This window comes from Herpailurus yagouaroundi, unplaced genomic scaffold, assembly GCF_014898765.1.
Source record: "Herpailurus yagouaroundi ecotype Mexico unplaced genomic scaffold, PumYag 159, whole genome shotgun sequence".
NCBI classification, from domain to species: domain Eukaryota; kingdom Metazoa; phylum Chordata; class Mammalia; order Carnivora; family Felidae; genus Herpailurus; species Herpailurus yagouaroundi.
In genome coordinates, this window is record NW_024412400.1 from 75057000 (window position 1) to 75082360 (window position 25361).

General features: G+C 34.0%; 1 protein-coding gene across 7 annotated transcripts in view; it reads left to right on the forward strand.

Moving 5' to 3' along the window:
* Positions 1-25361, forward strand: part of ATP11B (ATPase phospholipid transporting 11B (putative)) — a 127745-nt gene that overhangs the window by 71702 nt on the left and 30682 nt on the right. For all 7 annotated transcript variants that reach the window (XM_040480863.1, XM_040480864.1, XM_040480865.1 and 4 more), the window contains exons 13-25: positions 157-399; positions 1227-1402; positions 2275-2343; positions 3616-3689; positions 3763-3866; positions 6875-7056; positions 8439-8642; positions 13243-13396; positions 14580-14682; positions 18752-18897; positions 20556-20615; positions 22180-22307; positions 23361-23499. In XM_040480863.1, the coding sequence (XP_040336797.1) occupies positions 157-399; positions 1227-1402; positions 2275-2343; positions 3616-3689; positions 3763-3866; positions 6875-7056; positions 8439-8642; positions 13243-13396; positions 14580-14682; positions 18752-18897; positions 20556-20615; positions 22180-22307; positions 23361-23499 (1782 nt within the window). The remainder of the gene's footprint in view (positions 1-156; positions 400-1226; positions 1403-2274; positions 2344-3615; positions 3690-3762; positions 3867-6874; positions 7057-8438; positions 8643-13242; positions 13397-14579; positions 14683-18751; positions 18898-20555; positions 20616-22179; positions 22308-23360; positions 23500-25361) is intronic.

Below are 25361 nucleotides of genomic sequence, written 5' to 3' on the forward strand. Positions count from 1 at the left end.
CTTTAATTATTGTGCTTGGATTAAAGGAATCTCAGCATCAGTATGCCAATGTTAATAGGTAAGCTTGACTTTAGGAGATGGGCAACAAGGTTTTTTTGTTTAACATAGGACCATAAACACAAAAGTTTTTTTTTTTCTTTTATCTTTCATCTCTAGGTGGAATATGTGTTTACAGATAAAACGGGCACATTGACAGAAAATGAGATGCAGTTTCGGGAGTGTTCAATTAATGGCATAAAATACCAAGAAATCAATGGTAGACTTGTCTCTGAAGGACCAACACCAGACTCTTCAGATGGAAACTTATCTTATCTTAATAGTTTATCCCATCTTAACAACTTATCCCATCTTACAACTAGTTCTTCTTTTAGGACCAGTCCTGAAAATGAAACTGAACTAGTAAGTAACTTTTAAATTAATAAATTGGAATTTCGTTTGAAATAATTCTCTCTGGTAGTTGCTCGATTGATTGAAGGAGAAAAAGTTTAAGTGTTAGTGGGACAAAAAATATATATTTGAAATGTATATCCTTTGATTCAACACGGAGAATTTGTGGTTATAACCCAGTTTAACTTGTCAATTAATGTGTGTCTGCCTTAGTTCTCTGGGTAAATGAGACTAAGTTAAGAAGAACCCTATGCCTTGAAGTAAAGAAGTAAAGAGACTTTTGCTAAGAAATAGAGCTTACATTTATTTAATGCTTCTTGAGACCTCACTTTTTAAGAGGTCTTACAATTTGGCGGTGCCTCCCAAAAGATACTCTTATGTTGAAAGGTCATAAGCAAATGTAACATTTTACTTTTTGGAGTCAGAAGCAACCAGCTAGTATTCAGGCAGTTCAAGATTATAGCACTCTTGTTGTAAATCTAAGATAACCAATTATTTTTTATTTTTATTTTTTTAAATTTTTTTTTCAACGTTTATTTATTTTTGGGACAGAGAGAGACAGAGCATGAACGGGGGAGGGGCAGAGAGAGAGGCAGACACAGAATCGGAAACAGGCTCCAGGCTCTGAGCCATCAGCCCAGAGCCCGACGCGGGGCTCGAACTCAGGGACTGCGAGATCGTGACCTGGCTGAAGTCGGACGCTTAACCGACTGCGCCACCCAGGCGCCCCGATAACCAATTATTAACAGTATTTATTGACATTTTTTAGAATTCTGCTTATGGTTTTCTAAATGTTGTTTGGGGATGGTATTTTTATTGTGAATATTATTTTTCTACAGATTAAAGAACATGATCTCTTCTTTAAAGCAGTCAGTCTCTGTCACACTGTACAGATTAGCAACGTTCAGACTGATGGCATTGGTGATGGTCCCTGGCAATCCAACCTTGCACCCTCCCAGTTGGAGTACTATGCATCTTCACCAGATGAAAAAGCTCTAGTGGAAGCTGCTGCAAGGTATAGTTTAGTCTAATTTTCAAATCTTCAGAAAAACATCTTTTAAATAAACAACTACAAATACTAGAAAGTTATTTTAAATTGTCAGACAAAATTAATAAATGCATAAAGGTAGAATTCATAAACACATAAAGGACAATTTTATATGTGTCATTAATTTTGTTGACAGCTTGCATTGAATCATATTTTGAAGAGATTTTTAAAAATCTGGTTACTGTGAAATATGAATAATATAATTTGTGAGAAATACTTGTGAATGTATTGTTTTGGACCTATTCTGATCCTTCAAGTTCTTAAAAATAATGCCATATTCAAATTAATTTTTTTTATTTATTTTTCAGAGAGAAAGAGAGCACATGCAAGCAGGGAAGGGGCAGAGAGAGGAAGAGAGAGAATCCCAAGCAGGCTCCATGCTGTCAGTACAGAGCCCAACTGGGCTCCATCTCACAAAGAACCATGAGATCATGACCTGAGCCGAAATCAAGAGTTAGACACTTAACTGAGCCACCCAGGTGCCCCTCAAGGAAATATTTTTAAATGCATCTTAAATGTGTATTTTAAATGTTTTTATTCAGGCTAAGTTATAATGACATATTGTGAAACATGAAATAGCGTCTCTAAATCTTACATTTCTTAGGGTTCCTGGGTGGCTCAGTCAGTTAAGCATCTGACTTAGGCTCAGGTTATGGTCTCATGGTTCATGAGTTCAAGCCCCCCACATCGGGCTCTGCTGTCAGCACAGAGCCCACTTCAGATATTCTGTCCCCCTCTCTCTGCCCCCACCCTGCTCTCATGTGCTCTTTCACTCAAAAATAAATAAACATTTGAAAAAAATTTTTTTAATCCTATATTTCTTCTCTTTTAATCCCTAGAATTGGCATTGTATTTATTGGCAATTCTGAAGAAACTATGGAAGTTAAAACACTTGGAAAACTGGAACGGTAATTTTTTTTCTATATTGTAATCTTCTGTGTGTTTAGTATAGAATAGGAATCTGTAAACTGTGGCCCATAGGCCATATCAGGTCTATGGCTTGGTTTGTACAGTCTACAAGCTATATTACACTTTTAAAGGATTGTTGTTTTAAAAAAAAAAAAAAGCAACAGAAACCATATATAGCCTGCAAAGCCTAAAATATGTACTGTCTGGACCTTTACAGAAAAAGTTTACTGACCCCTGCTCTAGAATGATGTTAATACTCCATTGTACTTTTTCACAGTAATAATAACATTCTACTGTGAATCTTTCATTTGTATTTTAGCTTAATGGTTCTTGAATTTACTCATATGTTTATTTTTATACACTCCTGGGGTAATGAGTTCCATAAGTTCTTACTGAATAAAGAAAACCTTCCTTATATTTACACTGCTTTATAAATTAGTCCATTCCTGTTCTAGTCATATCTTTCATTGTTTTATCAATTCCAATTATATCTCAACTGTAGCTGTCCCTTGCCAAACTATGGTTTTCCAAACTAAAATAGAGCCATTTTTTGGCTAATTTCATGTAGAAGCCTATGTGCTCATTTCATCAACTTACAAACCATCATCCCACTCAGTGTTTTTCTTTGAGATGTACAAAACATTTCATATAAACATCATTATATAAATCCATCCCAAAAACTTCAAGCCACATCTGACCCATCCACACAAATTCTTTTACTGCTCCCTATAAAGGCATTTGTTTCCCTACCTGTACACACGTACACTGTTCTAGGTTCAGAATCACTGCTGTAATGATCCTCTGTTACTAATGTCAGTGTGTTGTATTTCTCAGGTGTGTTTGGGCAGAGAAAAGGGTTGAGAATCAATTACCTTTTTTAGAAAAACGTGGAGCTGGGCAGATCTGGATTCCAATCCTTGCTGTGCCACTCACAAACTTATTTGACTTTAGGAAAATTACTTAATCTTTCTGAGTTTAATAGTCCTCATCTGTAAAATGAGATAAGACCTACCTTCTTTGGTTCTCATGGGTATTAAATGACATAAGGTAGGTAAAGTACATGGCATTTGGTAAGTACTCAATAAATGTCAGTTCCTTCTATTTCTATCTTGTGTTATTATTAGTGATTCATAACCCATCATCTTGAAAATGTACTTGAGATTAATTTCTTATTCTAAATCAACTATTTTATCTTTTATAGGGGTTCTTGTCAAAGATTCACTTACTATTCAAAAAAAGTAGACTTTTTATCTTATTTTTTTTTTCCTTAGGTACAAACTGCTTCATATTCTCGAATTTGACTCAGATCGTAGGAGAATGAGTGTGATTGTTCAGGCACCTTCAGGTAACCTGTCTAAATTTTTATGAATTTTTATTTATCCAATATTAAGAGTCTGATAACTGATTTTTCTCTTTAGGTGAGAAGTTTTTATTTGCTAAAGGAGCTGAATCATCAATTCTTCCTAATTGTGTAGGTGGAGAAATAGAAAAAACCAGAATTCATGTAGATGAATTTGCTTTGGTGAGTGGAGATTTCTAAAATATATAAAACTAGAAGATATACATATGAAAGATTTAAGGCTTCATTTTTGCATTAGTAATTTATAAAAAAAATTATAGACATTCTGCAGTTCTGTTACAGTATGTGTTGTCTTCCACATTCTTTGGTTATAAAATGACTTTTAACCTGCTAAAATTCAAGTCTTCTCTTTGAACCTATTACAATCAGGGTATTTCTGGCTACAAAACATTAAGAAGAGAAGTTTACTAAAAAAAATATAGGGGAATCCCAAGGATGTGGAGAAACTGGCACCTTCATTGCTGGCGAGAATATAAATGGTACAAACACTTTAGAAAAGAGTGTGACAGGGGCGCCTGGGTGGTGCAGTCGGTTAAGCGTCCGACTTCAGCCAGGTCACGATCTCACGGTCCGTGAGTTCAAGCCCCGCGTCGGGCTCTGAGCTGATGGCTCAGAGCCTGGAGCCTGTTTCCGATTCTGTGTCTCCCTCTCTCTCTGCCCCTCCCCTGTTCATGCTCTGTCTCTCTCTGTCCCAAAAATAAATAAACGTTGAAAAAAAAAAATTAAAAAAAAGAAAAGAGTTTGACAGTTTCTCACAGAACATAGAGTAATAAAGGTAACTGTATAACCCATTCACTGCTAGTTATACACCCAAGAGAACTGAACACATGTTCACACAAAAACTTAGTAGCATTTTTGCTAAATAGCCAAAAGGTGGAAACATTCAAATTCCATCAGCTGATGCATGGATTAAACAATGCGTCATCTCCCTATAATGGAATGTTATTTGGCCATTAAAAGGAATGAAATACTTAAAATACTTATATGCTACAACATGGATGAATCTTGGAAAGGTTATGCCTAGTAAAAGAAGCTAGTCATAAATGGTCACATGTTCCATTTATATGAAATATCCAGATTAATGGAATTCATAGAAACAAAAAGCACATTAGTAGTTGCCAGGGTCTGGAAGAAGGGGTAAAAAGGAAGTGTCTGCTAATGAATATGGGATTCCTTTTAGGGATGATGAAAATGTTCTGTAATTAGATAGTAGTCATGATTGTACAACTCTGTGAATACACTAAAAACCACTAAATTGTACTCTTTAAAGGAATGAATTTTATGGTTTGTGAATTAAGTCTCTTACTAGAAGAATGTAGGAGAATCTTATAAAAACAAAGTGCCACACTTCATCTGAAGAGGAAGATTTTTAAGCAGCTCTCTTTCAGTCTTAGGAACTCATGATCTCTTATTTCTGCATTTCTATAAATGTATGCTCCATACTCATCTCTGCTCACCTGCCTCCCTTTTATGGTTTATTTTCTCCCATTGCTTGTTTCCTAATTGTTTATGATATAGTTCACCTACCACACTGTAACATCCATGAGAACAAAGACATTCTTCTACTTAACATTCATTTTAATATCCAGAATAATGCTGGCACATAGTTAGCATTTCAATAAGTATTTGTTGTAAAGTGAAATACTTTCATATACTAGTAACTCTCATGGCCTCTTAACTATTATTTAAGAAAAACATTTATAGGTGTGGGTCATTTGGTTTTTTGGTTGTTGTCTTTTTTAATGCTTGTTTATTTTTGAGAGAGAGAGAGGAAATCCCAAGCAGGCTCTGCACTGTCAGCACAGAGCCTTGATGCAGGGCTTGAACTCACAAACCATGAGATCATGACCTGAGCCGAAATCAAGAGTTGGATGGCTGAGCCACCCAGGCACCCCTAAGTGTTGGTCATTTGTAAATCAAGAACATCAATATTTAGAAATCTAAATAATGTCATATAGTATTTTAAAATGTACCCTTTCCAAGTTCTGTTATTAGAATATTTGGGTTTTTCTGAGGAAAATGTACAGCAAGAACTTTTATAAGCTTTTGCATATAGGTACCAACTTTTAAATAGTAACACCATAGGAAAAATTTGTGCCCAGGAGAATCGGATAATCAAATATATATTCCTAAGTATTGTGTAACTCCGTTTCACCAATGAAGATGTATAATGATACAGTTTAAAATCATTCGGTGGCTCTAGAAAGATTAAAATATTAATCTTAATATTTTGAGATTTTTTAATCTTAATACTTTGATAATAATTGTTAATGTTTTTGCCACATTTAGTGGGGGTATCTTCCCAAGTAATGTTTTTTGTATAAATATTTTCTAGATCATGTTTTTCTATATATTTTAAACTTTCATTTAGTACAAAATATATCTTGGTGATTTTTGTGTACTTTATTAAGAATTGAGGGGCGCCTGGGTGGCACAGTCGGTTAAGCGTCCGACTTCAGCCAGGTCACGATCTCGCGGTCCGTGAGTTCGAGCCCCGCGTCAGGCTCTGGGCTGATGGCTCAGAGCCTGGAGCCTGTTTCCGATTCTGTGTCTCCCTCTCTCTCTGCCCCTCCCCCATTCATGCTCTGTCTCTCTCTGTCCCAAAAATAAATAAACGTTGAAAAAAAATTAAAAAAAAAAAAAAAAGAATTGTTTATTGGATGAGGGCCACCTTACTGACTTCGTTATTTGAACTGTAAATTCGTCATACTGTGCACCTTCAGGAAATTATGGTCTTCTTTGCTTAAAAAGAATTCTTATAAAATGGATTTGTAATGGTTAAAACAGGAGAATAGAACCTGGGCTGCCTGTCTCTTGACAGCCTGAAGATACCCTTATAGAAGTGTCTGGCTTTCCAGGTAAAACAGTTTTAAAACCACAGTAAGATCATCTTTATGATCCTGTCTAGGCTCTGATATTAAAAACCTTAAGTATTTTGAGCAACTTTTTAAGAACTCACCAAAAATTATAAAAGCTCTGATAATGTGTGTCCCATAACTCAGATCGCTAGGGCTTTGTGACACTTTATGTATATCCTGTTACTAGATGATAGTACTTTTAAGTTGTTTGTAATTGACTTTTGGTAAGGCATCCTCAGTTTATTTCAGTGACTTCTTGATTTCCCATTAGTTATTTTGGTTCAATTTTTGTCTTTAATTTTTCTGTTTTAGAAAGGGCTAAGAACTCTGTGTATGGCCTATAAACAGTTGACGTCTAAAGAGTATGAGGAAATAGATAGACGTCTTTTTGAAGCCAGAACTGCCTTGCAACAACGGGAAGAGAAATTGGCAGATGTCTTCCAATTCATAGAGAAAAATCTGATATTACTTGGAGCTACAGCAGTGGAAGACAGGTAAATATCAGACAAATAGGCAATATCCGTTTTTTTCTCATAAGAATTTTCCTAGCCAAGTGTTTCTAATTTATGACATAAATTCCATTTATTAACATCCTATAATAATATATTTAAAATCAAAATAAATGGGTAATTTTTCCCATTCAGCAGATACAACACTTATTCTAGCCAGATACCTTAAATAGATGAATGAACTCAGCTATGTAGCTTTCCCTATAGGCTTGAATTTGTAGACTACTACTCAGTATGGCATACAAAAGCTTTAAGCACCTGTTTAATGCTCCAGCTTCACTTCCCACCACTGCCTGCTTCCACATTATGCTTCAACAGTACCAAACTGTCTGTAGTTCTCTGAACAACAGCTCTAGTTAAAACTATTCTATTTTGTGCCTTTGTTCTGTGGCAAGGCTGTACGTTGTGCCTGGATAATTCCCCCTTACCCATTTGTGAATATCTTTTTAAAATATAGCTCAGATAGTACCCCCACTCCAGTAAGACCTTTCTTTACCCCTAACCGGATTAAAAACCTCTCCTTTGGGGCGCCTGGGTGGCGCAGTCGGTTAAGCGTCCGACTTCAGCCAGGTCACGATCTCGCGGTCCGTGAGTTCGAGCCCCGCGTCAGGCTCTGGGCTGATGGCTCAGAGCCTGGAGCCTGTTTCCGATTCTGTGTCTCCCTCTCTCTCTGCCCCTCCCCCGTTCATGCTCTGTCTCTCTCTGTCCCAAAAATAAATAAACATTGGGGGAAAAAAAAAAAAAAAACCTCTCCTTTGTGAAGTATCCATGTTTTGTAGGTAGTTCTGTGTTTTTCTTGTGGCAGTATAATTATTTCTTTAAAGACTTTCTCCTCTATTAGTTTGTGAATTCCTTGAGGCCTATTTAGTGTTTGTTCCTCATCACTTGTCTCTGTAAGTGTTTGCATTTTTTTAAATTTAGGTTTTCATTTACTTTTCAGTTGTCCTCATGAGATTTCTAAGACTCACCTACGGTTATGTCATCCTTTGTTGTCCACAATTTGATTTTTGAACTACTGATGTGAGAAATTTTCTTGTAAAAAAGAGAAAAATCTTCTAATTTCAAATTTAATATTTTCTAATAAATAGGAGTTTATGAAGACTGTATACTTAGTTTAGTTCTATAAAAATCAACTTAGAAGATCTACTCGTAAGATATAAAGTCGTGGATGTTATGTTAACCAGATGATGGCTAATTTGGTTTTTCCTGTTTCTTTCCAAATGGGGGGAAAAATCAATTATATCACTGTACTATAACATTTTTAAGTCAGGGAGTCTAGAATTTACCTTGTATGTACTAGGTGGTTTATAATTGAAATAGTCAAAAAGTATTCTTCTCACTACTAATGTTGTTTCTTTTATTTCCAGGCTACAAGATAGAGTTCGAGAAACTATTGAGGGATTAAGAATGGCTGGTATCAAAGTATGGGTACTAACCGGAGATAAACATGAAACAGCTGTTAGTGTGAGTTTATCATGTGGACATTTTCACAGAACCATGAACATCCTTGAACTTATAAACCAGAAATCAGACAGTCAATGTGCTGAACAATTGAGGCAGCTTGCCCGAAGGTAAGAATGTAATTATCTGGATCATGAGTTCAGGGGTCAGCAAACTATGGTTTCTGGGTCCAAGATGGCCCACTGCCTGTTTTTTATAGCCTGTGAGCTGAAAATAATTTTTATATTTTTAATGGGTGAAGAAGAATCCAAAGAAGAGAAATATTTTGATGTAAAAATTTATGAAATTCAAATCTAAATCCTATAAATAAAGTTTTATTGTAACAGTTCCACAGTCATTCATTTCCATATCATCAGTAAAAAGTTTTTGCACTTCAGGACAGTTGGGTAGTTGCGACAGAGCCATTAGGAAGCACTTTTATCATTTCTCACTGCTGCTTGATTTACTACAGATCACAGTGACACCATTGTAACTCAGTAGTGTTTTGAGTGCCACACATATTGCCCTATGATATTTTACTATATTTTTATTAGTAGTATTTATCCATCGTGTCCAAACAAGAAAAGAAAAATGGACTTTTAATATCAAACTTTTCATGCACAATGTAGTGTTGATTATTTTATTACCAAATTAGGAGTCACAGCACTGTGTTTATTACTCAGTGACACTTTAATATGCTACCTGTTTGAAAAGACATATTCAAAGGTAAAATATAAAATCTCAATACAGATAGTTCTGTTGTGTTAAAATATAAAATCTCATTGCAGATCAGCATTAAAAGGTAGACTTTTGTAATTGATTTTGATGACGGGGAACATTAAACCTGAATTAAGCAAAATGTTATCTCCCCTGCCTCCTCCCCCGAAAGAAAAGATTTCCATTTCTTCTCACTGGTAGACTTGTATTACTTGAAAAATTATACTCAATTACTATTATTAAGTTTTTTTACTTAGTCCATAAAAATTTTTGTCAAAATCTGTCTCCTCTATTTTAATAAAGTACCTGCATTATATTCTCAGTTTAGCCTCTTGGCCCACAAAATCTAAAATCTAAAATTGAAGTATTTACTTCTTTCTGTCTCTTTACAGAAAACACTTGCCAAATCCAGATCTAGTTCATATGACTAAACTAGGAAATTAATATACATTTTATTGTTCAGAGATAATTTCATAAGTATTTATACTCTAAATTCATTCTTTTTTTTTTTCTAAATCTGTTTTTTATAGACAGATCAACTTTATTTAGGAGCCCCTTTAACGATCTCATTTTTCACAGTGATTTAAGGATTGCTTCAGTGTAAGCATTAGGGTTGTTCTGGTCTCCCACAGGTACCTGTCATTTGCAGCCTTCTGCTAATACAGAAAAACAGATGTGAAAAGATATTGCCACAGTTTTCAGTGTACTTTCAGAGCTTTATTCATATTTGTTATACAGGCATTGATATAGTACTGAACTCTGGATTTCATCAAAGAACAACTTAAGGGATGTTTTAAAGAGACAGTGCAACTCTCAGAAGGTTCTTTGCTTGAGTTCAAAAAAGCAATTGATCTAGGTAATTATACTATAATTTGGGAGTAGTGACAACACCATTGTGGCTGCTTAAACATTTAAGTACCATAATATCAACGAGAACTCCCTAACACGTAGAAATTAATTATTCAGAATCATTTACTTTATATATACTTTCTAAAATATTAATCCTGTATAAAAGTAACAAGTGTCCATTTAAAAAATACTGAAAATGATGAATATATAATGGAATATACCGTAATACAGCCATCTAAAGGTAATTATTATTTGTATTTTATTCTTCAAGTCTTCTATATATGTGCTCTTAGTGAATCTGTTAAGATTATGGATATTGTTTATCTTCCTTTTGTACAAAAGCTGTATTACAAAGTGAACATTCTGGTCTTTTTTAAGGCTTGCTATGTGAAATTTATATTTTATTTTAGAGATACCATCTTTTTGGTAGAATATGTTTTCTGAGATAACCATATAAGTCAATAGGGTTTTGATTTACAGACTTCCAGTTCATGTCTATTCTAAAAATTTTTGGTGGAGCAAAGAATTCCATTCCTTTGAAAGCTCTACTTTGTATACCCATTCCTTCACAAACCTACCATTCCTTCACATATTGGTGGTCTGCTGTCTAGAATTTGGAACACAAGTCATGTAAGGTGTGTTGTTTACTCTCAGGATACTTTATTTTCTATGGGAAAAACAAATAAATATATTGTGATAGACCTGTCACAACTGGATTGTAACAGGTAAAAACAGAAAGTTGTTGGTGGACACAAGAGGGAAGCTTAGCCTAGACAACAGAGCTCTGTAGAAAAACTCAAGATTGTTGTCTCCTAAAAGAAATGTTAACTGGTCAGAGAGTAACCCCAGCAAACAAAAGGGGCAACATATGCAAATTTCCACAAGTGAGAGATGGATTCATTCAAGGAGTTGACAGTAGTGAAGTATGGCCATAGAATGCAGTGGATGGGAAGAGGGTATAGGCGGTATTAAGACATGAGGCTACAGAGATGAGCAGATGCTACCTATGTGCCAGATCTGTGAGGTGCTTTCCCATATTCCATAAATATTATCTCATGGATTGTGAGATAATATGGTGACTTATAAAGAGGAAACTTAATTTAGTGTGCTTAAGAAGTTTCCAGAGGAAAACTGATCTCTCCCACTCTTGGCTGCTACCCTTTGTTCTGAGTCATGGGCTCAGGCGGTACTTAGACTGAACACATTGGAAGCAGCAAAGGTTGCTAAATAAAGTTTGGCCAATAGGGAGGAAAAACAGTCAGTGTGGTGTTGCTTTCAGGTACATGACAATTAATAAAGAAAAATACATTTTTGAAAAGTTTATGTTGTAAAAGATAATTGTTTACCACTTATTAGTTACAGTGCAACACAGTAGTGATTAGGCATACTGTGAAAGACATCATTTTAACTTATAAAAGCTTTTTTTGTAAGACTAAAATCTATCAATATATATTTAGTTTTTATAGTTTGCTGCTCATTTGATAGTTTTCTCACTTCTCACTTAAAAAGGGAGAGTACAGGGGCACCTGGGTGGCTCAGTCAGTTAAGCATCTGACTTCTGATCTCAGCTCAGGTGATGATATCACAGTTAGTGGGCTCTAGCCCCGTGTCCCTTGTGATAGTGTCTGCACTGATAGTGAGGAGCCTGCTTGGGATTTTCTCTCTGCCCCTCCCCCACTTGCACGTGTACGCCCACTCTCTCTCAAAATAAATGAACTAAAAAAAAAAAAAAAGTAAAAATGGAGGGTTCAGTTACTGTGGAAAACAATATAATATGGAGGTTCCTCAAAAACTAAAAATAGAACTACTGTGTGATCTAGCAATCCCACTTCTGGATATATTCAAGGAAAATGCAGTCACTATCTGAAATTTGCACCCCCCCCCATGTTCATTGCAGCATTATTCACAATAGCCAAGAATGGAAACAACCTAAATGTCTGTTGTCGGATGAATGGATAAAGAAAATGTGTGTCTATATAAACTCATGTAAATACACACACAGGAATATTATTCAGCTATAAAAAAGAAGGAAATATTTTTGTGACACATGGATGGACCTTGAGAGCAGTATGCTAAGTGAAATAAGTCAGGCAGAGACAGACAAATACAAATGGAATCTAAAAAAGGTGAACTCATAGAAACAGAGTAGAATGGTGGTTTCCAAAGCTAGGGTGTAGGGAAAATGGGTAGATGATGGTCAAAGGGTACAAACTTCTAGCTTACATATAAGATGAATGAGTTCTGGAATTCTCATATAAGGCATGGTGACTATAATTAACAGTACTGTATTATATACTTAAGAATTGTTAAGAGAGTAGATCTTAAATTTGTCACCACACAAAAAGATGATAATTAGGGGCGCCTGGGTGGCTCAGTCGGTTAAGTGGCCGACTCCGGCTCAGGTCATGATCTCGCGGTCTGTGAGTTCGAGCCTGCGTCAGGCTCTGTGCTGACAGCTCAGAGCCTGGAGCCTGTTTCAGATTCTGTGTCTCCCTCTGTCTGACCCTCCCCCATTCATGGTCTGTCTCTCTCTGTCTCAAAAATAAATAAACGTTAAAAAAATTTTTTTTAAACAAAAAAACAAAAAGATGATAATTACATGAGGGGATGGAGATGTACTCATACAGCATATGCTCACAGGGCGATGCTATCCATGTTCCACCATAGTACTATCTGGCATTACATAGAATCCAATGTAGGGGTTAATATCAAAAGACAGTTATGATTCCTTTATTCCTTCTTGCTCACATGGTAAATCTATCTCATGAATTTTCCTGAACATTGTTGATTTTATTTACTTTTTTAAATTAGGACTTCCTAAATGTATAACTAATAATTTTATATTTTTGTAAGATTTTTCTACACTTCAGGAAAATATCCTAAGAATTATATGCTTTATAATTCCCATTTTAGAAAATATACTCTATCAGGTCATTGTAAAATTGAATATCATATGTTTTATTCATCATATCAGTCACTCTCAGTTTTGCTTAATCTCAGCTTTCAGGTAATATAACTCCATTTCTTCCCTGACATATCAGTTTTGTAACAATAAAGTCTGCGGGTAAATGGTCCATCTTTTCGTAAGAATTTTTTGTTTACTAGATGTATATAAATAATATGGTTTCAAAGTATTTTACAGAGAATATAATTATTTTCTCGTAGAATTAAAGAGGATCATGTGATTCAGCATGGGCTGGTGGTAGATGGGACTAGCCTGTCTCTTGCACTCAGGGAGCATGAAAAACTATTTATGGAAGTTTGCAGAAATTGTTCAGCTGTACTGTGCTGTCGTATGGCACCACTGCAAAAAGCAAAGGTATGTTTGTATTATAAAACGTTCCATAAAGATACTGAGATCTAAAAGTACTCTTTAAGGTTAATGCCTTATCTAGTCCTATTTGGTAGTCACTTCTCACATTATGAATTTTAACCATGTACGTTAGACCTTTGAAATTTTCAAAATGAATATTAGTTTCAGCTATTCATAATGACCTACAAAGTCTTCTATGGGTGGCAGTTTGTGATTTTGCTGAGACACAAACTGAACTTTGATAACTACAGTTTCATAAGTTAGTTACTTAACTGGTGAGGAGGTCTGGAAGACTTCTGTTCTTCTGCAACTTCAGGTTGTTCTATGGAGCACGGCTTATTTTTGCACTCTCCCAAAGTGATAATTTTCTGTTCAAAGTGGCTATTAAGTGATAAAACTTTAGTGAAAAGTTTAAAAGCCAGTTATCTTATGATTTGAAGCTATATACAGGAAATATTAAAATGTTAGCTAACAAATGAAAGGCTTTACAAATATTTTTTATAACTTGATTCAAAATTTGGGTCTTATACTATATCTTTCACAAATATCTTCTGAATTGCACACCTACACACTGATTGTTTCTCATATGGGTCTAATGACATCCAGCATTGTTTTACTTCATGGAATTTTATTAAAATGCCTATATTATTGTAATTCACGTACCCAGTCTGTGGAGACTACAGTTGGAGACCAAATAGAGCTAATGCCTAGGTTCTTTATAAATGTGTGTTCAAGAATTCCAAAGAAAGCTTTCTTTTAATTTTATTGAATTTAATCTTGATTGCTTTTTTAAATTTCTTAAATTTTATGACAAGAGAAAATAATTACCTTCCCTCTATCAAATAAAAAGAATAGTTACTTGAGAAAGAGAAAATTTTGCCTGACAAAGTTCAATTAAGTGTAATTATTTTTTAACACAATTAAGTTTTTTACACTTTTAAGCTGTACTTAAAAGAGACTTGCTTCCCATCAAAAAATCCAAAGATAATATTCTCTTTTGCTATGTAATTTCTAAAAGACATTCCTAACATCTCCTCAAAAAATGAACTCCATTGAAAATTACTGTCTAATACAAAATTGACTTTTTTCATTATTCAACTGTTCTTGTAACAGTCATTTCAGATAAATGACTATATAAATACAAGAAAATTGAAATTTTATAATAACTAATTAGTTATATGTCTTTCAGGTAATAAGACTGATAAAAATCTCACCTGAGAAACCTATAACATTGGCTGTTGGTGATGGTGCTAATGATGTAAGCATGATACAAGAAGCACATGTTGGCATAGGTGATTGATTTTTTTTTCCTGAATTTTTAAAATTGGTATAATTATTTGGTGATTTTGAATTTTCCTTTTGTAGGCTAAAATGCAGTATCAAATATATGAATGCAATGTGGTGATGTATCACTGTATCTGCATCAGAAGAAGCCCATTATAATTAAGCCCAATATTTAGGATATTTTAATTACAAAGTTTCAAGGACATAAATACCATGTTGGTGAATTTTATCTTTGCCAGTTCTCCTTCATAATAAAGTAGCTTTATTTTGCCGTGTTGTACCTTTTAAAGTACTTTCTCACATTATTCTATAATTTTTAAACTGTAAATTTGTAATTTATGTAGTTGCCCTCATGGTTGCAATTCTTTTAGAATGTTGTTATTATTTCCTGTCTTTTTCAGTCTAAAGATTCTGTAACTCATTCTAATGACAATTTTAGAAATAATAAATTATATCAAACCATTATAATATATATTTTCAAGTAGTTTTCCTTTTTATTTAAATGTTTATTTATTTTTGAGAGAGAGGACGAGTGAGGGAGGGACAGAGAGAGGGAGACAGGATCCAAAGCAGGCTCCACACTGACAGCAGAGAGGCCCATGTGGGGCTCAAATTCACAAACTGTGAGATCATGACCTGAGCCAAAGTTGGACCTTAACTGACAGAGCCCCTAGGCACCCCTCAAATAATTTTCTAACTTAATAAACTTTGTTCTAATTTCTTTTCTGTTTTTGCCTAAAAGTTTTGTTTTATTTAGACTAATACCATTTTATTATATTTAAATTATCATTTACTGTTTAAACCATATTCTGAGCTGCCTTCCTAAATAACTTTATTATGCAAATACAGAAGCAAAGGAGAAAAGTATGGAGGTTTTTTTTAATGAAGGATAAAATTTTAGAGTTAGAAAAAAGGCTAATTCCTCTTCTGGAATAACCTCTGTAATGTCCTGTGATAGGTAGTTCTCAGGTCTAATATTTCCAGTGTAGCTCTCAAATCAATTCTTCACTTTTCATTTTGAAAACTTAATTTTCTTTCTAGTTTGTGTACTGTTGTTTACCATAAATTTCCATAACAATTTGATGATAACTTCCTATACCTTCCTATTAAAGGCATAAAAAGCTACAGTAGTTACAACAATTTGATTCTAGTATGATAACAGAAAGACCAGTGAGTAGGATAGATGCAAACATCTGGAAATTTAGTTTTTTAAAAAAGGAGATGTTTCAAATAAGTAGGGAAACAAGTTATTTGATAAAAAAAAAATACTAGGGGCACCTGGGTGGCGCAGTCGGTTAAGCGTCCGACTTCAGCCAGGTCACGATCTCGCGGTCCGTGGGTTCGAGCCCCGCGTCAGGCTCTGGGCTGATGGCTCAGAGCCTGGAGCCTGTTTCCAATTCTGTGTCTCCCTCTCTCTCTGCCCCTCCCCCGTTCTTGCTCTGTCTCTGTCCCAAAAATAAATAAACGTTGAAAAAAAAAATTAAAAAAAAAATACTAATATAGCTGATTTGGTTATTTGGGAGGAAAAAAAAGTTGGGTCTCTTTCTGTTGCTTAGAGCCAAACAAATACCAGAATGATTATATATTTAAAAAATTTTAAAGACCACAAAAAGGAATGGAAGAAAAAAATTTAATGAATAATCTTGTAATTTGAGGTATGGAAGGATCTAATTTTTAGGAAAGAGAAAAAGAAAGGAAGGAAGGAAGGAAGGAAGGAAAGAAAAGAAAGAAGAAAAGAAAAAAGAAAAGAAAGGCATTGTAAAGGGAATGGTCAGTATGTCTGGCAGAAGTAAATATACCCAAATTCAAATTTTAAACATGAAACTAATAAAGAACATTTGCATGGGTGCCTGGGTAGCTCAGTCAGTTAAGCTTCTGACTCTTGATTTCGACTCAGGTTATGATCCCATGGTTTGTGGGATCTAGACCTGCATCAGACCTTGTGCTAACAGTGCAGAGCCTGCTTGGGATTTGATTTCTCTCTCTCTCCTTCTGTCTCTCCCTCTCTCTCTCTCTCTCTCTCTCTCTCTCTCTTTCTCTCCCTCCCCAACTCTCATGCACACGTGCTCTCTCTCTCTCAAAATAAACATTTTTTTTTAAATTAAGATGAGTATTAAATGCATGAAAAAAAGTGTTCAGCTCACTCAAAAAAAAATCCAAGTTTTAAAATTACCTATCAGATTGGCAAAATTACAAAGTTGGGTAAAACTTGGAATTGGCAAAGGTTAGAATTAGCAAATCCTCATGTACAGTATTAGGGGGAGTGTAAATTGGTATACCCTGCATTATTATGTATAATCGAATTTTAAATGTGTGCCTATTGACCTAGCAGTTATGCATCTAGGAATTTCTTTTAAGAAAATGAATAAAAGGGGGCGCCTGGGTGGCTCAGTTGGTTAAGCGTCCACCTCTTGATTTCAGTTCAGGTCATGATCTTGAGGTTCTTGAGATCAAGCCCCACGTGGGGCTCCACACTGTGTGGAGCCTGCTTGGTTTTCTCTCTGCCCTTCACCCACACACACATAAACTCTCTCTCTCAAAATAAATTAAAAACATTGTTAACAAATGAATAGTTAACATAGTTAGATGTTATAAAAACAATGTCCATAATGTATGAAGTGACAATAACAGATTATAAAACAAATAATCTCGTTTTGTACATTTGTTTGTGTATATATTAAATACACACAAAAAATGCAGATGGAAAAATTCTTAAAGGATATAGACCAAAAATAGTGGTCTTCTCTAGATGTTATAAATGTAAGTGATTATCTATACCTAGCCATTTTGGAAAATTTTTTTTATTACAAAAATAAAAAATTACAATTTTGAAAAATGATTTTTCAAAGCTGTTTCCAGATTGAAAAAACAAACTTGGCAAGAACTCTTTTGAAACCTAAAGGATTACTGTAACCTTAAAAATGTACTCATATTTATCAGATAAAAATTTTGTACTGATTTCAAGTGTATTGTGGACACTTATTTTAAAAAGCACATTTCATCCAGCCTAGATTAGATAAATTAACAAAGGGAGCAAGATTGTCACATTAAACATTTAAAATATTTATATACTTGGCATTTGTTCAAAATGTGCACATAGATAATCTGGTGAATTGCTATTTCATGCGTAACTTTTATCTAGATGCAGTTGTAGAAAGGTAAGAAGTTGTGAGTGTGCTAGCTTTTCTCACTATTAATTACCTTTGCAAGAATTTTCAGCAAACAGTGCATACAGTGTTTTTTTTTCTTAAGTTTATTTTGAGAGAGAGAAAGACAGCGTGTATGTGGGGAAGGGGCACAGAGAAAGGGAAAGAAAGAATCCCAAGTAGGCTCTGTGCTATCAGCATGGAGCCTGACAAGGGGCTTGATTCCAGGAACTATGAGATCATGACCTGAGCCAAAATCAGGAGTCTGATGCTTACTCACTGAGCCTACCAGATGCCCTCAATGCATACAACTTTTTTAAGTCTTCATTTGCTCTGTGTAATGTTTGTTAGTTATATTTATTGAAATATTTCATGCCATTTGAATCCAGTAATAAAATCAGGGCTTCCATTTTAAATAATCAAGTTCAATCAATAACTAAAGAGCACATTTTGTTTGACTTATGTGCGAAAGTTTTAAAACCATTAAACTTTAATGCTCATTTTTGCTAGGTTCTCATCATTCAATTTGGATTTTTTTTATGTTCATTAGAAATTAACAAAGTTAAAGCTGTTTTATAGCACTTTCTCCATTAGAAATCTGTTAACTAGTATTTTGTGTCTATTAGTGTAAAACTTGATGTTGTTATTAGATCCTTAACTTTCAATATTATTTTTATATTCATTGTATTTTATTCTATTTTGAGTCTTTGACACTTGATGTTACATACCTGGTATGTATTGTAGATTTGTTTTATGTATTTGATTTAAGTGGAGCAACCTTTTGGCAATCTTCTATCCACTCTATATTGGGAAATAGTGCTCCCAAGCCCAGGTTCAACTGCTATAGATAATTAAGATATTTGTAGTTAAATTATCAAAATCACACTTCTCAGTTATCAATGAACTTGCCTTTTTGTCTTCTTTATTATAGGAATCATGGGTAAAGAAGGAAGACAAGCTGCAAGAAACAGTGACTATGCAATAGCTAGATTTAAATTCCTCTCCAAATTGCTTTTTGTTCATGGTCATTTTTATTATATTAGAATAGCTACCCTTGTACAGTATTTTTTTTATAAGGTGAGTTTCATGGAGATATAGATAACCATTTACTGACAGTAATTTGAGGTTTTAATTTAAGGTATGTGATTGCCATTCAAATTATTCTTAAAAATTGTTTCTATAAGTAGAAATAACAGTTTATGGGATATACTTTGATTATTTTGTCATAAATCTAATGTGTACTACAGAAAGAAAATCAGCGGTTGCCTGAGGCCAGGGGTGCAGGTGATAGCACTGACTGGAAAGGGATATAAGAGAACTTTGCATGATAGAAAAAGCTCTCTAATTTGATTGTGGTAGTGGTTACTTGGGTGCATAAATTTGTTAGCATCAAAATTCACACTTAAAATTGATACATTTTATCCTATGCAAATTAAAACATACTTAATTTGATTTCTTGCATGTTATTTTTTCCTGAGCAAGTAATAAGTTTTAATTTAGGTCCACTACAGTGGTTTCAAGCAGAGGTTCTTCATCCTTTTTGTGGCAAAAATGACCTTTTGGTAGTCTAGTAAGATGTATAAACTACTCATTAGAGGGGTTTTATTTGCATAAAATAAGATACATTTTAGGATTACAATGAAACTAATTATGTTGAAATACCATTGTCTCTCTTAACCCTTTTTGGGAAGGTATACTTCAAGGGAACCCATGTTAGGAGCTCCTGAATACCAAGATATTTAATACAATATATAGTGTTCTATATTGCATATATTCTATAAATAATATTTATAAGCCAATGAAAGAACACAGGTAGATTGCATATTGCTAATAAGTGATGGCTACCTTATTATAGCTTTTCTATCTTCTCATAGCTTTTGCTATGATATAAGTTCAATAAAACCTTGGTTTGTGAGCATAATTCATTCCAGAAACAGGCTTGTAATCCAGAGCACTTTATCAAAGCAAATTTCAAAAACCATTGGCAGAGTTGTGATCATATGACATTCAGTATCGCATACTACTCATATTGCAAGACATTGCTCATTTATCAAGTTAGAATTTATTAGAAATATTTGCTCATCTTGCAGAACACTCGCAGACCAAGTTACTCACAATCCAAGGTTTTATACTGTATATTGAAATGGAAAGATGTTTTCATAATTCCATTTATTATTTTAAATATTTTTATTTTAAAGCTATTAAGCCCTAAGGTTTAAATGTTTATTTTATTTATTTTTGAGAGAGAGTGTGTGAGCAGGGAAGGGGCAGAGAGAGAGAGAGGGAGAGAGAATCCGAAGCAGGCTCCGTGCTGTCAGCGCAGAGCCTGATATGGGGTTGGAACTCCCAAACCGTCGAGATCATGACCTGGGACGAAATCAAGAGTCGCATGCTTAAGTGACTGAGCCACCAAGGTGCCCCATAACCCTGTAGTTTAAATAAACTGTACTTTTTGTATTATATATGAAAAGTATTGAATAATAGCTGGAAGGCTGTAAATTCAAAATTATGGCATTGTTTAGCAATAAGAGCCCAAGGGATTTTCATTCTGACATTTGAAGTACTGCTTAGAATTCTTTTAGAAATTTTAAGTAAGGGAACAAAGTTCCTATGAGTAGATCTTCTACTTACCATATCAGAAATTGTGTTCTGGACTCTTTAATAACCATTCTTAGAAATCATTTCCCTTTTAGACCCAAATATTTTAATTATTTCCATTTAATCTTGTTTTTCAGAATGTGTGCTTTATCACACCCCAATTTTTATATCAGTTCTACTGTTTGTTTTCTCAGCAAGTAAGTAAATAGAAGCTTTTGATTTATCCTTTTAGAATAAGGTGTGTGTATTCAGTTTTTGATAGTTGGAGGGACTTTTTACATTTTTCCTAGTCCTACAAATAAATAGACAAAACTTCCCTAATTAGTGTATTTGATCAGTATAAAATTGATAATATTTATTCTGATTTTCAGTTTGAAGTGAATGTTAATACCAAAATATATTTTAATTTTAGATGTTTTCTAAAAAATAAGTATTAACTCTTAACAGCTTATGAGAGAATTTTGGTAACTTTTTCAACTTACATGTAATATTTCTGTAAGCTCTATATTAAGCCATGTTAGAGTAACTATTGGGGGATTACCTCATTATTTATTTTTTGACTCACAGAGTTTTTTTGGATTGGGAAGGAAGTTTAGTGATTGAGTCCAGGAATGACATATAGACTTTATCTCAGTAATGAACTGTAAATAATTGATAGAGCCACCAGGAATGCTACTTTGAAAAGTGTTCTGAAGCTATAGGCTCAAAGAGAAACCCTGTAATCAGGTAGTAGTAGCTATAATGAGCACATGTGGGTCTTTGGTTGTACACACGTCACATATTTGCCATCTACTCTGTTTTATTTTATGGAAAATGAAATTGAAATCCACAGAAATTAAGTAACTTGCCATGATCACATAGCTACGAAGTTAATAACTAAACCATACTAGGATCTACTGCTTTTGACTAATTGAGCACCCTTTTTACATACCACATTATACATCTCTAATTAAGATATTTGTTCTAATTTATTGAAATAATAAGAGCCTGATTATCTTAGGTTTTTCTTTAGCTGTCTCTATCCTTAATCCTGTTTTTGCTTCCATTTACAACGTGTAGCTCTAAATTTCAATCTGCTTGGGCATCGATTGCCAGTAATAATGTTTGCTTACTTGAATGAATTAGAGAATGCTATAAGAGCATATGATAAGTAGACCTCATCTATTTTGATTAGGTTTTCAGGGAATTTACAGTATAATTTGAGACAGTATTAATAACAATAAAAACAATAAATGAAATGTAGGCAAAGTGCGAGGCATTTAGTACTAATAGTAGCACAGACAGCTGTTTAGAAGAGGACGTTTGATCATCAAGAACTTGAGCCAATTTTTAAAGTTTCATGGATCATACCTTAAAGGAAATGTAGGACTTAGATGGGAAGACAGAGTCATAAAAGCAAAACTGTATGTTTTCCCTACCAAAGGAATAGTAAAAAGCCTAAGATGCATGCAGGAGAATTGTGTAAAAACGACATCTCAATGACCAAGTTGTGGAGAATCTTGAAGTGTAGCTCCAATTCACTGTAATTCCAGATCACTTGACATAACAAAATGTTCCAATTCCCACAAAGAATATAAATCTAGGCATATTATGTGTTTGTGTCTATATAAGAAACAAATTGGAATTACTAAATTGGATTTTTGTGTAAATTGAGAAAGCTATATAATTTTTATGCTTATTTCTAGTAGGCTTCTTTGTGATCATATACATAACTAATACACAGTTTAGAATCTCAAAATTCCCACCAATTTCTCTTTCTAGACACTGTATGACAGCGTGTACCTGACTTTATACAATATTTGTTTTACTTCCCTACCTATACTGATATATAGTCTGTTGGAACAGCATATAGACCCTCACGTATTACAGAGCAAGCCTACCCTCTATCGGTAAGTATTTTCCGGTATTAAATGTCCATAACACTTCTGAGTATAAAAAGTGTGTTACATAGTTACCAATTTTTGAAAGCATCCTATAAATAAGCAAATATATTAGGCAGTATCTCGGTGATTAATATTTTACTAAGGAAGTAGTTTATGGTTTATAGTTATTGGATATCAAAGAAAAACTTAATAACTTTTCCAGTGTTTTTAGAAATGAACACTTTTGTACTAGGAATGCATTGGGCAGTTGTTTAATTTGCATTTACTGTTGCAAACCAGTAATACTCCATTTTATGTGCACAAAAGAAGTTATTTAGTAATTGGTTGTCTCCAGAGTTTCTAAAAAATTAGTTTATTTTCTAGCATTGACAAATTAATAAGTCATAATCAATGCAAAATGCAGGGTTGAGGACATTAATTCCTATTCCATATCTTCTGGGTTATCCCTCTTTCCCCAGAAGCAAGTAAGTAATCACAGAGATGTGGAACTATTCCTGAAGACCAGTTTATGGTTCCCAAGTTAACCTGATGTCCACTCTTACAGAGGTATTCAGTCATCCAGAAATGGCAATAACTCACTTTAATTTCCCAGGATATCTAGGACTGGGCTTGACCTAAGATTACCACAAACTGCTCTTCCTTCCAGCCTTTGGTGGATATGAAATCGATTAGGAGCCTCAATGCTGAACCAAACTCAAATGACTCCACTAAAAACAGATAGTCATAGCAGAGTGACTGTTCACAACAGAATATACTGCAGATAGATCAACTTTTAACAATTAAGCTGAATTATTATGCCTATATCATGTTTTTTTTCTAAATGAGAAAATGTTTTTAAATATATTACATGAACTATAAGCTGCTACACAGATGTGTATTATAAACAGTGATTTGTAAATTCAGGTGTATACTTTCTGCTAATTTTAAGCAATTTTAAGTTAAATATCCATCTTGTTTTTTCATTGTGAATTTGTAACAATAATTTAGTATGGAAATAATAAACATGAATCCTACCATGTTCCTTTTTCTCTCTTTTTTTTTTTTTTTTTAAATATACAGAGACATTAGTAAAAACCGTCAACTAAGCATTAAAACATTTCTTTATTGGACCATCCTGGGTTTCAGTCATGCCTTTATTTTCTTTTTTGGATCCTATTTTCTAATTGGAAAAGATATATCTCTGCTTGGAAATGGCCAGGTAAAATATATCATTTTTTAAAGAATATTTGTTAATAATTTCATTTAGTCTGATCTCTGATAACTTTCTCTCATAAAAAATAAAAGTAAAATTCAATTCAAATTATAAAATTGTAGTTATTAAGTTAAAATGCAATTGTGTAAGGATTTCGAAAGTTAAAAGCATTACACTATAGTCTTAATATGAAACTCAAGTTAGTAGGCAGTTTTGCTATTAAATTAATTCACACAAGGGGATATATCCTTGCATGCTGTTCACTTTAGGATTGTGTCTTAATAATAATTGCTGTCTATTTAGTGCTTACTATTTTGCTAAGAGTTTTACATGTTCCATCTCCATTAATTGTCACGATAATCCTATTGGAGAGATACTGTGACCTGCATTTTTCATATGAGAAATGAGGACTTGGTGTTTAGTTTTTTGCTTTTAATCATGTGAATTTTTTTTTCTTTTTTTTCTTTTTTTTTTTTTTTTTTTTGGTATGCTTAGGAAGTGGCCATTGTTACTGTGTCCTGGTTGGAGAGCTTATTTGACTTCTGGCTGAATTAGGCCTCTCTTTCTAGGCTTAGCTAAATGAGTTATGAGGAAAGGAAGTGACAGCAGTGGTACTGTGGTAAATTGGAAATGCTTGTCGCCTTTAGTTTCCCTTTTCCACTGGCAGTACTTAATTAAGCATTGCAGAATATATTTTGAGACACAGATACAAGATTCGCAATTGGGAGAATATGAAGTTTTATCTGTTTGGCAAATATTTATTAAGGACCAAGCATACTGTGTACTATACTAGGTTCTGGATATGTGAGATTAACTAAACATGCTTGGTCATGGAGCATAGAGTCGTGTGAGATACAACAAATAAGCAAATAAAATATCCAAGTGCAATGAAGGGAATGGATTTCAATTGTAGAGAGGTTTTTCTTAGCCATTCCTTTAAGATGTAGTGCAGGAACATACATACATTCACTTTTGAGGACATGTTTAGCCTGATTTGGACAAAAATATGATCTTTATTTTGTACAGTATAAAGATTACAGCACTTCCCAAATACTACCTTTTGAGTTATTTCTTTGTGCCAACTGTGTGTGGTAGCTTATTAAATTATAATAACTCTGTGAGGAAAATATCATTACTTTTTGCATATTAGAAAATTAACCTTGGAGAGGTTAAGAAATTTGCCTCAGGTCACACCATAAATAAATTACAAGAACAGAATTCAGACTCAGATCTCTGTGACTTCAAAGCCTGTGTGCTTAGCCATGATCCTAAGTTCCTTTGAGAAACAAGTATTAGCCCAGTGCCTTTGTGCACAATAGTGCCACCTGTGCAAGGACCATCAAACTTACAGATAGTATGCCCGTTGCTACCTGAAATATTAGGGTGAAAACTGGACAGAAGGTTTGAAAAGTAGACGGAACATGTCATCCATAAAAGGAAATTAATTTTTTTGTTGCTGGTTAGTACTTTGTTCCTAATTTTAAAAGTTGTATGTGTCCATTAAATTTGAAATACATAGGAAAAAATATAAAGAAAATAAATCACCAGGGCCCCTGGCTCAGTCTGTCAGAGGGTGTGCTAGTCTTGATCTTGGGGTTGTAAGTTTGAGCCCCACAGTAGGTGTAGAGGTTACTAAAATAATTGTTTTAATCTTTAAAAAAAAAAAAAGAAATCACCTGTTGTCCTTTTACCTAAGTATAATTACTTCTATGATTTTAACATGTTTTCACCCATTCCTTTTTATTTTTTGCTGTTTTCCATTAACCTCATAATTTATATCCCCCTATGTCTCAATGATAGCTTTTTTTTTTATTTTTTTTTTTAACGTTTATTTATTTTTGAGACAGAGAGAGACAGAGCATGAACAG